Source organism: Rhinatrema bivittatum, chromosome 1 (genome assembly GCF_901001135.1).
Source record: "Rhinatrema bivittatum chromosome 1, aRhiBiv1.1, whole genome shotgun sequence".
Lineage (NCBI taxonomy): Eukaryota > Metazoa > Chordata > Amphibia > Gymnophiona > Rhinatrematidae > Rhinatrema > Rhinatrema bivittatum.
The window spans coordinates 292,849,283-292,862,338 of NC_042615.1; the positions used below are offsets into that span (position 1 = coordinate 292,849,283).

The following is a 13,056-nucleotide window of genomic DNA, read 5'->3' on the forward strand; positions in this document are numbered from 1 at the left end:
TAAAAGCCTCCCAAAGGGAAGCAGGCAAGATATCTTCAGTAGCGTTAAATTGAAAATATTCAGCGATTTTTTTGACCATTAATGGGCGAAAGTCAGGTTCATCAAGGAGCGATGAGTTGAAGCGCCACTGATGATGAGTTGCTTTTGGGTGAAGTAAGGAACAAGACAGTGTCACAGCTGCATGGTCAGAAACCAAAATGGGGCAAATCCGAGCCGAAAAAATCCTAGGAATCAATGAATTAGCCGTTAGAAAAAAATCTATACGTGAAAAAGAAGAATGTGGTGAGGAATAAAACGTATAATCCTTTTCCGTGGGGTTGAGTAAACGCCACGGGTCTGCGAACCCATAATCCTCAATAAGTTGACGTAGAGCTGTAGTGGAACGTGTCAAGGTGATACGTGCTGTAGATTTTCTATCCATCACAGGATCCAAAACTTGATTAAAGTCTCCACCAATGATACATTGAACTGTAGTAGAGTGTAAAAGGTGTTTGAAAGTGTCATGAAAAAAAGAAGGAGTGTCCAAGTTAGGTGCATAAAGGTTGAGTAATAAAAAAGTTTCTTGTTGCATGGCAATGTCAGTGTTAAGGGTCTGAAGGTATGTGCGAATTTTCTTGCGTTTAATCGGATGTGAGAAGCCATTAACATTTAATGAAGTTAAATGAAGAGTAGCAATATTGAGCGCCATGGAATAGTATTTAATAAGACCAAGTAACGTTGCGCAACTTCCAGTTCTCCTGTAGTAACTATAAGATATAAGAAACTGAAAAAGAAAAGTCTAAGTCTCAAACCAAAAAACAAGAGACAAAAACAGATTTCCAAATGGTCAATTATAGTAGCCAGAATCAAAGTAAAAAAAAGAAAAACATTAACACAAAACATGAGAAGAACCATTATAGAGAGATCATGGACAACACTGGGCTGTCTATCAGTCAAAATATATAGCCTCAGGGCGAACCAGACGACCTCCTGGTCCCCCGCTCCAACTTATAAGCTTGGTATAAAAAAACTGGACCAAGCGTAGTAAAGATGGGAAAGTCAAAGATTTTTTGAATATATAAAGTCCGATCTCTCATCATCTGCATGGCGAAACGAATAGTAACCCAAAAATAGCACGTATCCCGTCCGGGATAGATAGACATACCTGTAAATGCGTAGGCATGTCGTCGAAATCAGTCTTGAAATCAGATTGTGGGTAAATTCAAAATCAGGTAACCATGGTAGAATCCGATTCAGTGACTGAAAGAAAATCTTCCAAAGCTTGCGGCGTATGAAACATCTGGGTATGATTGTTATGGGTTACCCGCATTTGAGCTGGGTATAGCAGCCCCTATTTAGCGCCGATGGCCTGTAAACGGGGCCTCAGCGCTAGTAGCAGTTTACGTTTCGTAGCTGTCGTTTTCGCAAGATCGGGGACAAAAAAGAATTGTATTTCCTTGAAAGGAAATTGGTGATTTGCTCCGTGCTGTAGCGAAAATTTGCAGGACTTGCGGGTAACGCAACAATTTAAGAATTAGTGGCCTAGGATATCGATATTGTTGGGTAGGCCGCGAAGGTATTCTATGTGCTCTTTCCAATTCTAGGGGTTGTTCAAATGTGATGTGCAGAACAGACGGGATAAATTTTTCCAAAAAATGAATGCAATCCGTCCCTTCAGCGCCTTCCGGAACGCCCAGGATGCGAATGTTATTTCGCCGGTTGCGATTAGCAAGATCTTCCAAATCTGCCTTAAGTTGCTCCACATCTTTAGGGAGTTTGGTAAGTGACGCAGTCGTTAATAACAGAGACGAAATCTGCGATTCCGCGTCATCTAATTTCGATTGAAAAGAGTCCATACGAGTAGTAAGTACCTGAAGATCCGCTCGAATAGCCGCAGTATTATCCACATTTAATTGTATAAGTTTTTCAACTGTTTAAGTTCGGCCAAAACCAGATCAGCAGAAGCCATATTCTTTACAGCAGGCATTTTATCCGGAGAAGGAGGATCCGGTTTAGATCTTTTCGTACCCGACGAGGCGGCGAAAGCAGCTTCGATTTTCCCAGATTTCGATGTTGCCATGGTTTAAAAAGATGTAAATGCTTAAAAGTAGCAGTAATAATGCGATGGTCCAAGTTAATCGTAGAAAAAAGGAGCGGGGGCTCATGGAGCCTTAGACTCAGGCGGCCATCTTGTGTATCGCGCAAGAGCGCCCCCCCTGGTGAATGCAGGATTAATTTTGTTACGAATCTGGAGGTGGACCCCTGTTCAGAGGTAAAGTTAATGCTACCAAAGAGAGAGTCAACCCTCTCTGGCTCCTACCGTCGGAGGGCAAGGCTTGAAGATTCAGTAGTTGAACGAAGACTTCGCCCTGGAAGCTCGTGGTTCCCCCAGGATGAGCCCGTAGGAACCCAGACGCTGGGACTTAGGAGACTCACTGAAGAATGAAGATTGGTCTGGATGCAGGCGCCTCCTGCAGGTCGTGGATTCCAGATGGCTGGCGCCTCCAGCAGGTCGAGTCAGTCCAGGAGTAGAAGCCGAAGAGTGGTCAGGAGGCGTTCCAGTGGTCAAAGCCAGGAGAAGAGTCGTAATCCGGTCCAGAAGCAAAACAGGAGAATGGTCCAAAGCCAGTCCAGGAGCAAGCCAGGAGAAGGGTCAGCAGCCGGTCCAGGGTCAAACCAAGAGAAGAATGACAGCCGGTCCAAGGGTCAGATGCCAAGAATCAGTCCAATGAGGGAGGAGAACAGAAGCTGGACGAAGAACAGGAATGAGACCAAGAACCAGGAACAACGGCACTGAAACCAACCAACAAGAAGCCTCAATATCAAGGCAAGATCTGAGGAGCAGACCTTGCCTTAAATACAGGAACTCGAGGGAGGAGTCTCAGGAGGAGCCATGACAATTTCCTGTCATGGCTCCTTTAAATTTCCTCATCAGCCGTGTGCGCGGCCCTAAGCACTCTGGAGGGGGCGGAGTCAGCCCAGCCAGAAGAGGCCATGCGTCCAGGCCTCAGCAGCAGCAACGGCCGCGAGGGGAATGCTGCGGGAGGCTGTCTGCTCCCACAGGAGCCCCAGAAGAGCCCCAATGCCGCGGGTGAGCGGTCATCCCCAGTCGCGAATCGCCGCAACCGGCGGCCATGATAATGGGAGCCCCGGGGGTGGGTCCGACGCCGCGGGCAGGAGACCAGCCCCGGTCGCGGACCGCCATGACCAATGGCCATAACAAATTTTAGTAATAATTTGACAAATTTCCAACTTCGATATTCTGTCGAACGTGGCCCACTTAATTATGCCATTTGATTCTTCAGGTGCTTTTACTGTGGAACAGAGAGGGAATTGATTTTTGAACTTATTGATTTTGTCTAAGAATATGGTGGCATATTCGTTGCAAGAGGCCTTTGTGAAATTGTAGTTTCTAGAGATGGCAGATGTCGGGTCTTTAATTAAATGGCAGATGAATTTTAATGTGGATAAGTGCAAGGTGATGCATATAGGGAAAAATAACCCATGCTATAGTAAACATACATAAATTATCAATCATGATAACTTAAAATATAAAATACCACATATTATAAAATACATAAAATAAAATTAACAGGCATACGAATAAAAATGAGATTAAAGATATCATATATAAAACGAATAGACATAATAAAATGAGTAGATCCTGAATGGTCAAAGAACATGCAGTGCTAATTAGGGATGTGCAGCCAAAACGTTTTCATTGCATTCGTGATACGTATTCGTGGGGGGTCAATTCCGTTTCATGCGGAAGTATGGAGAATTCCATAAGTTGTCGATCTGTCAATACGTTACTACGGCGAGTTAAATTCCTATCCCAGCTAAAATTAAAATTAACTACAACCCACCACCCTCCTGACCCCCCCCCCCCCCCCCCACAAGACTTACCAAAACTCCCTGGTGGTCCAGCGGGGGGTCCGGGAACTCATACACCCTCGGTGCTGGTTTTTCATCATGGCGCCGATAGCCTTTGTCACAGGGGCTACCGGTGCCATTGGTCAGCCCCTGTCACATGGTCACCGGCGCCATCTTGTGCTCCTACCATGTGACAGGGGCTGACCAATGGCACCGGTAGCCCCTGTGACATAGTATGGGCAAAGGCTATCAGCGCCATTTTGAGTCCTGGCATCGGACGGCAGGTCGCTCCAGGACCCCCGTTGGACCCACAGGGACTTTTGGCCAGCTTGGGGGGGCCTCCTGATCCCCACAAGACTTGCCAAAAGTCCAGTGGGGGTCCGGGAGTGACCTCCTGCATGCCGGCCATCAGATGCCAATACTCAAAATGGCGCCGATCGCCTTTTCCCTCACTATGTCACACATAGTGAGGGCAAAGGCGATCGGCGCCATTTTGAGACTCAAAATCGCCGTCCGATGCCAATACTCAAAATGGCGCCAATAGCCTTTACCCATACTATGTCACAGAGGCTACCGGTGCCATTGGTCAGCCCCTGTCACATGGTAGGAGCACAAGATGGCGCCGGTGACCATGTGACAGGGACTGACCAATGGCACCGGTAGCCCCTGTGACACAAGCTATCGGCGTCATGATGAAACCGGCAAACGTGGGTGTGAGAATGCAGGGATGGCTTCTGGACTCGCCGCTGGACCACCAGGGAGTTTTGGTAAGTCTTGGGGGGGTCAGGAGGGTGGGGGGTTTACATTTTTATTTAGGAGGCCGAATAAAACAGAAATCTGTTTAATACGTGGGGAGTCGCGATGCGTTTCACCTCCCCACGTATTTAACAGATAGGACAAAATAAGTTGTGGATTACAAATACGTGGAAAACAGATGCACACCCCTAGTGCTAATAAAAACTCAGATATTCCTCCATTAACATAAATGCCCTTTAAAAATTGTCTCTGTACTAACTTAACTGATTTCCTGTTTATGGTATATATTTTTCATAACAGGTAAATTAATATAATGCTTGCTGGAAAAGGTGTGTCTTAATAATGATTTTTGGACTTTTCCTTAAGGAACTTGTCCAAACCTTTTTAAAATGCAGTTACACTAACAGCTTTCACCACATCCTCTGGTAATGAGTTCCAGAGTCTAATTATGTGCTGAGTAAAAAAAATATTTTCACTTGTTAGTTTTAGATGTGTCACCTAGTAACTTCATTTTGTGTCCCCTAGCCTTTGTACTCTTTGAAAAAGTAAACTGATTGTTTACTCATTCCATGCTTTATTTTATAGACCTCTATCATATCTCCCCCTCAGCCATCTCTTCTCCTAGCTGAACCTTGTTAGCCTTTCCTCATAGGGAAATCACTCCATTTCCTTTGTCATTTTTGTCATCCTTCCCTGTACATTTTCTAATTCTGCTATATCTTTTTTGAAACCAGGACTGTACACAATACTCAAGATGAGGCCACATCTTGGAGTGATACAGAGGCATTATGATATTCTCTGTTTTATTCTCCATTCCTTTCCTAATAATATCTAGCATTCTATTTGCTTTCTTGGCTTCATCTGCACATTGAGCAAAAGATTTCAATGTATTATCAACAATGATGCCTAAATATTTTTCCTGAATGGTGACTCCTAATGTAGAATCTTGATTGTGTAGCTATAATTTGGGTTACTCTTCCCTAAGTGCATTACTTTGCACGTCCACATTAAATTTCATTTTCCATTTGCATGCCTAATCTCACAGTTTTGCAAGGTCCTCTTGCAATTTCTCACAATCCTCTTATAATATAACAACTTGGAATAATTTGTGTCATGGGCAAATTTGATCATCTCATTCATTGTTCTCATTTGCTGGTCATTTATAAATGTATCAAAAAGCAGTGATCCCAGAACAATCTCTGGGCAGACTGGGAAAATTTACCAATTAGCCATACTCTCTGTTTTCTATCTTTTAACCAGTTCACAAACCAAAATAGAACACCGTTTCTATCCGATGACGTTTTAATTTCCTAAGACGTCTCTTATGAGGAACTTTGTCAAATGCTTTCTGGAAATCCAGATACATTATATCAATTGACTCACTTTTATCCACATGTTTATTTATGGCCATAAAAAATGTAGCATATTGGTGAACCAAGAATTTCCTTGGCTAAATCCATGTTGGCTTTGGTTCCATTACATTATGCCTACCTATATGTTCAACAAGTTTGTTCTTTATGATAGTTTCCACCATTTTTGCCTGGCATAGATGTCAGACTCACTGGCCTATAGTTTCCTGGACCACTCCTTGGTGTTACATTGACAATCCTCCAGTCTTCAGGTATCATAAATGATTTTATGGATAGTTTACAAATTACTAATAGCAGGTCCACAATTTCATTTTTCAGTTCTTTCAGCACTCTGAACATAAGAAGTTGCCATACTGGGTCAGACAAACGGTCCATCAAGCCCAGCATTTGGTTTCCAAGTACATGGCAAATACCCAAACATTAAGAACATAAAGTCATGACATACTGGGTTAGACCAAGGGTCCATCAAGCCCAGCATCCTGTTTCCAACAGTGGCCAATTCAGGCCATAAGAACCTGGCAAGAACCCAAAAACTAAGTCTATTCCACGCTACTGTTGCTAGTAATAGCAGTGGCTATTCCCTAAGGGGCGGATTTTAAAAGGGTTACGTGCATAATATACGCGCATGACCCGTTTAAAACCCTCCCGCGCACGCCAAGCCTATTTTGCATAGGTACGGCGACGCGCGCAAGCCCTGGGACGCACGTTACGTCCCGGTGCTTGAAAAAAGGGGCGGGGAAGGGCGGTCCGAGGGTGGTGGAAAGAAAGTTCCCTTCGAGGCCACTCTGAAATCGAAGGGAATGGGGAAAGCCATCGGAGCTCCCCTAGGGCTCGGTGCGCGCAAGGTGCACAAGTGTGCACCCCCTTGCGCGTGCCGACCCCGGATTTTATAACATGCGCATGGCTGCGCACGCATGTTATAAAATCAGGCATAGATTTGTGCGCGCTGGGTTGCGTGCAAAAATCTACACCCGCGCTGAATTCTTAAAATCCGGCCCTAAGTCAACTTGATTAATAGCAGTTAATGGACGTCTCCTCCAAGAACTTATCCAAATCTTTTTTAAACACAGCTACACTAACTGATCTAACTACATCCTCTGGCAACAAATTCCAGAGCTTAATTGTGCATTGCGTGAAAAAAGAATTTTCTCCGATTTTTGTTTATTTTTAAATGTGCTACTTTCTAACTTCATGGGGTACCCCCTAGCCCTTGTATTATCTGAATGAGTAAATAACTGATTCATATTTACCTCAGTCTCATAATTTTGAAGACCTCTTTCATAAACCCCCTCAGCTGTCTCTTTTCCAAGCTGAACAGCCCTAACCTCTTTAGCCTTTCCTCACAGAGGAGCCATTCCACCCCCTTTATCATTTTGGTCGCCCTTCTCTGTACCCTCTGCAGTGCAACTATATCCTTTTTGAGATGCGGTGACCAGAATTGTACACAATGGGGTAGATTTTCAAAGGAGTACGCGTGTAAGATACGCGCATACCCCGTGAAAACCTACCCCAAACCCCCCCTGCGCGCGCCGGGCCTATTTTTCATAGGCTCGGCGGCGCGCGTAAGTCCCGGGGCTTGCATGGAGGGGTGTGTCGGGGGGAGTGTCGGGAGTGACATGGCGTTTCAGGGGCGTGTCCGGGGGCGTGACAGCGGCCCCTGGACCAGCCCCCGGACCGGAACATGGAGCGCGGCAGCCGGCCCGGCGCGCGCAGAGTTACGCCTGCTTTGAGCAGGCGTAACTTTCGTGATAGAGGTAGGGGGGAGGTTTAGATAGGGCCAGGGGGGTGGGTTAGGTAGGGGAAGGTGGGGGGAGGGCGAAGGAAAGTTCCCTCCGAGGCCGCTCCGATTTCGGAGTGGCCTCGGAGGGAACGGAGGCAGGCTGCGCGGCTCGGCGCGCGCAGGCTGCCGATTTTGGGTAGCCTTGCTCGTGCCAACCCCAGATTTTAATGGATACGCGCGTATCTATTGAAATTCCGCGTACTCTTGTTCGCGCCTGGAGCCCGAACAAAAGTACGCGTGTGCGCAGATTTATAAAATCTGCCCCAATACTCATGGTGCGGTCTCACCATGGAGCGATACAGAGGTATTATAACATTTTCCGTTTTATTCACCTTCCTAATAATTCCCAACATTATGTTTGCTTTTTTGACTGCCGCAGCACACTGAGCCGACAATTTCAATGTGTTATCTACCATGATGCCTAGATCTCTTTCCTGGGTGGTAGCTCCTAATATGGAACCTAACATTGTGTAACTACAGCATGGGTTATTTTTCCCTATATATGTCACCTTGCACTTGTCCACATTAAATTTCATCTACCATTTGGATGCCCAATCTTCCAGTCTTACAAGGTTCTCCTGCAATTTAACACAATCTGCTTGTGATTTAGCTTCTCTGAATACTTTTGTAACATCTACAAATTTAATTACCTCACGCATCATATTTCTTTCCAGGTCATTTATAAATATATTGAAAAGCACCTAGAATGGCAAATCTTATGTACTTAGGTCTATGTTCAGAAGAATTTAGCTGGAAAACTCAGAAGTCATCCAACTAATCTTTGTAGAAGGGGGGATGTGTGGGTGTTGATGGGGGGGGCATTGTATTGAGGCAGGGGGTTTAGGGGAGTAAGGTATATGTGGAGGGGCTTGTGTTGGGAGAGACATCTGTGGGGATGAGTGGGGAGCAGTAAGTGTGTGGGTGGGTTTGAGAGGGTTGTGTGAGTTTGGGGTATGATAAGTATGTTTGGTGGTATGGTGGCATGCAAGTAGGGATGAGTGTAGGTTTATAGATGTGTTTAAGGGATGAATGTGTATAATGTGAGGGGGTTGTGTGTGTAAGGGGATTTTAGAGTATTGTTTTAGGGAGGTATGACGGTGTGTGTGTGTAGTAAATGGTGTGGTTGTGAGAGTGTGTATGCATGGGGTGTTTGTTCAGTTGGGGCAATTGTGTGTGTTGGGGATTATATGCCTGCTGGGTTTGTGGGGGTTGTGTGCATGAGATGTGTGTTTGGGGGTTTGGGAGCTGATTTTTGGGGATACTGGCATATACATAGGAGAGTATGGATGTATGAATGGGGGGGTGGACATCTCATGTACACTGTGAAGTGCCGAAAAGTGGAATATAAAAATCTATATAAATAAAATAAATATGTGTGGGGTGTGTTTGTGTGTGATTTGGTGGGAAACAGTTATGGTTGTGTATGGAGAGGTTAGATGAAGCAGGGGTGTGTGTACGCAGGGATTTGGGAATGTGATTTTTTTTTTGGGATAGGACTGTGATTGTGTGGTGCCGTAGAGAGGATTGTGAAGGGGCATGGTTGTGGGGGTTTGATTAGGTTAGGTGTCATTGGAAATGTTTGCATGTGGAGCTGTGTGTATGTTTATCTGGGGCATGGGTGAGAGGTGTGCGTGTGAACTTTAAAATGCCATCTTTCATCAGCTGAGTCAGTTAATTTCCCTATTTCTGTCTCTGTAACTGTTAAGCATGCTTGTGGGTGGGTGTGTTTGGCACAGGTGTAAATATGTATGTGGGCATGTGTCAGGGGGTTGTGGTGTATGTATGTGAGAGAGACTTTGGAAGTGTGCAGGGAGGTGGCTTCGAAGGTGCATTTTGGTGTCATCCTTTACCAGCTGCTTCAGTTATTTTTCTCTGTCTCTTGTGTGTTGTTGTATGCCAAGTGCTGGATAAAAGGGAAAGTGAAGAGGGAGCTTTTGCAAAGGAGCACTTGTCAATATTCTGAAGCTTCAAACAGTTTTAGATTGAAAGCAATGAGGATTTTTTTTTTCCAGAGGTTCGGTTCTCTGAATATATTGACCCGATGTTTCTGGTTTTTAAACTCATCCAGGATATTTATATTTGCTTGCTGCATGTCAGATCTGGTGAATTCCCATTCCTTATTTGGAGAGTTATTGAGTTATTGTGCTTATGAATGGACACTGATCCCTTTTATATAATTATTTCTAACATTCCATATGCTGGAAAGCATGAAATGGAAAAAGGCGAAACAAAACATTGCATGCTTATAGTCTTATTGGACACGTATGAACAGCTGTGTTTTATCTTCGGGGGCTCAGGTCACTACTTGATACTATTATGCAACACCAGCAGAACAATTCATTCACAGAGAACAAGGATCGCTGTTACCCAAGCACATACATTCCTGTAAAAACTTATGAATCAGCACCCTCATGCTAGAAATGTAAACCTTTGTTCAGTTGTAGAGTACAGTGAACTTCTCTTACAATGAGCTTCTATATACCATAAGCATCTCAGTATATCAGGGGAGACTGGTTTCTCCCAAAGTGTCTGAAACATGAGAAAAATCATAAGAGATACAAGCTGCAGTGGGTAAAGTGCATATATATGGACTTAGATCAGAATCTGTGTAGCACAATTATGAATTACCTTCTTTAAGATGCTGAGGGGTTTTAGCATGATCTACCCTGGAAAATAATAACTACAATGGGAGTTGGCCACTTTAAGAAAGTTGTATTTCTCCATGCAAAGACAGTGAATCTAAATGTTGGAAAAATTCACTCTCTTGGAGGTGTTCACTTTAATAAAATTCACTGTAAGAGGGTTTCATGCATTGGCATTGCCTGAGAGTATTTCAACATACAAGTTATAGACATTCAGGCCATACACAAAAAATAAGATTTGATTATTTTGAAAACTGAGTATGAAACAACAAGAGCTAACACTTTTTTTTTTTTTTTACAATAGATAACTGAATAACATGTAAATATATAATATGCTGTATTCCTAGTACTGCAAAACTGGTACTTGCGACAATATTTTAAGACCTACCGGGTTAACTATTTCAAATCACAAATGCAATATATTGGCACTTGTGATTTGAAACAGGTTGCCCAGTATTCTGGATGCTGATTGTTGGGCAGGATGAAATTTATGGATAAACTTTATACTACAAAGTGTTGACCATTATTTGCAACAAATATGTACAATTCACATCACATCCAATTAATAAGGATATCTAAAGTATTCTGAAGATCCCAAATTTCTCTTAACTGAGAAAGTACTGTATGTGTTTACTAGTGGTAAAGAGAGGGTAATAAATAAGTGAACTTACTTTCCAGTGATAAACTGGCTTCTGGATGGTGAGCAAATAGGTTGAACATAGTAATTTTCCAGTTTAACTCCTTCAGCAGCTAATTTGTCCAGTGTGGGGGTCCTGATCTCAGATCCATGGTACCCAACATCTCTGAATCCCTGATCATCCGCCAAGATGAAAATGATGTGAGGCTGGGAGCTGGGTTGCATCTGCTTTGCTTCCTCTCCAGATCTGATCCTGCCTAATGCTTCATTCTCCTCCAGGTTGGAGCTCAGGCTATCCCAGGACAGGTACCCGAAGGTCACGAGGCTGACCACAGAAAAACCGGTCAGTACCCCCAAAACTAACATTTTCACATTCCAGACCCAAGATCCACGTTCAGCGAGGGCCATTCAGCCTCTCGGCACATGCAGCCCAGAGAGGAGGACCGAAGATCTGGCTGGTGGGACGGATGAATGCAGTACATAGAAATCCACATTCAAGAGCTAACCGTTTAAACTTTACCTTTTTCTTTGGATGATACATGAAGAGAAGAAAGGGAGGGAATGTGCTTCCGTGTTTCAGTTTTCAAGATCATAGTGGAGAAAAGTACTTTAGGGGGAAAAAAATCCTATGAAGCAGGTGGGTATGCATCCTCCCAGAGGGTGGGCTCGTGTTTTCGCGATTTGTGCATCCTGGGGGGGGGGGGGGGGGTCATTCACCGGACCAGAGACGGTAGTGCTTGGGGAGCTTTCTATGAAAGCTTTCCACAGAGGCAAACCGCAGCCAAAGCTTGGCTCATCCGAAAAGCGGCTCAAACTTCGGCGAGCAGGCTCCTCTGATTAACCTCTTCCCACAACTCAAGTCCTCCCCGCGTGCTCCAGGCTTTCCGCACGAACATCCCGATGCCAGGCAGCGGTTAACTAATGACAAAAGGCAAATAAAATATTAACGCTGCTAGGACAAGCCAAAAGACAAAACGGTGCACCAAAGTGTTGCACGGACGCCCGGGGAAGGCCTGACACTGCTTGAAAAGACCCTAAACTTCTCAAAAGCTTCTCTGCCACAGTGCAAACGTTCAGCCTCCAGTGTGAGGTGTGACGTGTTTTATATTTCCCCTCCCCGTCAATCTTTCTCTCCAGCCTCACTCGTCCCCACCACCCTCCTCTTTCTTCTTTTTGCCGCTTCGGTGAACGTGGGTGCCCCTGGGCGCGCGGCAGGGAGGTGCCCGAGTGTCGTCCTCACGCGCTGGAGCCCGCCCGACCCGGCACGAGCGGTTTCCCGGGCTTCCACTGAAGAGCACCATGCGTGTGACCGGGAGCGTCCGGTCCTTGTAGGAAAGAGAGAAAGCGCATAAGGGGAAAAAAAAAAAAAGGTTTCTTTCTGCTGGCTTGTCAAACTTTCCTAGAGGAGCTGGCCTAGATTACCAATTAATAGAGAGAGAGAGCGCGCGAGACCTGCTATGAAAACTTGATGTTTTCTACTCTTTTTGCCTCCTCGGGTTTCTGGTAGAAGTTTTCTTTTCTTCGGCTCGGCGCTGCGATTTCGCTGTTGTAATTAGGCTCCCCCCTGCCTCTTACCTCGCCTTCTCTGTGCGAATGGTGCTGCTGCCTCTATCTGCATGTTCCTCGTTAGGGGCTTGGGGAGGCTGAGGCACACAGCTGTAGCTGACTGTACGTTAATAAAGCTACAACCCTGACCGCGGCCAAGTTGCTCAGGAATCAGCTGATAACATGGCCAGATTCTGTTACTCACTGCTCTGAAATCTCCCTGAAATAACGTTTAGCCTGCATTTCATGCCAAGTATGTGAAGACCGAAACCAGGAGAGTGTTCCTCTAAATTAGTAAGACAAACTTCCCCTCCACGAAGTTGTAGATCCTGGATATCTTTTCTTGAATGTTTCTCTTGTTTCCCACTCTTCTTAAAAAAACAAAACAAAACAACAAAAAACATTAAACAAAACCACATACAGCTATCCTTTTGCTGCCTCCTCTACATACTTCTCCATATGCATATTTATATT

General features: G+C 44.8%; 1 protein-coding gene across 2 annotated transcripts in view; it reads right to left on the bottom strand.

Annotated features, from left to right (window-relative positions):
• Positions 1-12,698, bottom strand: part of ARSJ (arylsulfatase family member J) — a 161,855-nt gene extending 149,157 nt beyond the window's left edge. The window contains exons 1-2 of one of the 2 annotated variants that reach the window (XM_029596445.1): positions 12,613-12,698; positions 11,072-11,955 (exon numbers count right to left, since the gene is read on the bottom strand). In XM_029596445.1, the coding sequence (XP_029452305.1) occupies positions 11,072-11,445 (374 nt within the window). In that variant the 5' untranslated portion in view covers positions 11,446-11,955; positions 12,613-12,698. Of the gene's footprint in view, positions 1-11,071 lie in introns of both variants that reach the window. The other variant, XM_029596438.1, reaches the window with a different exon arrangement.
• Positions 12,699-13,056: the final 358 nt, after the last annotated feature.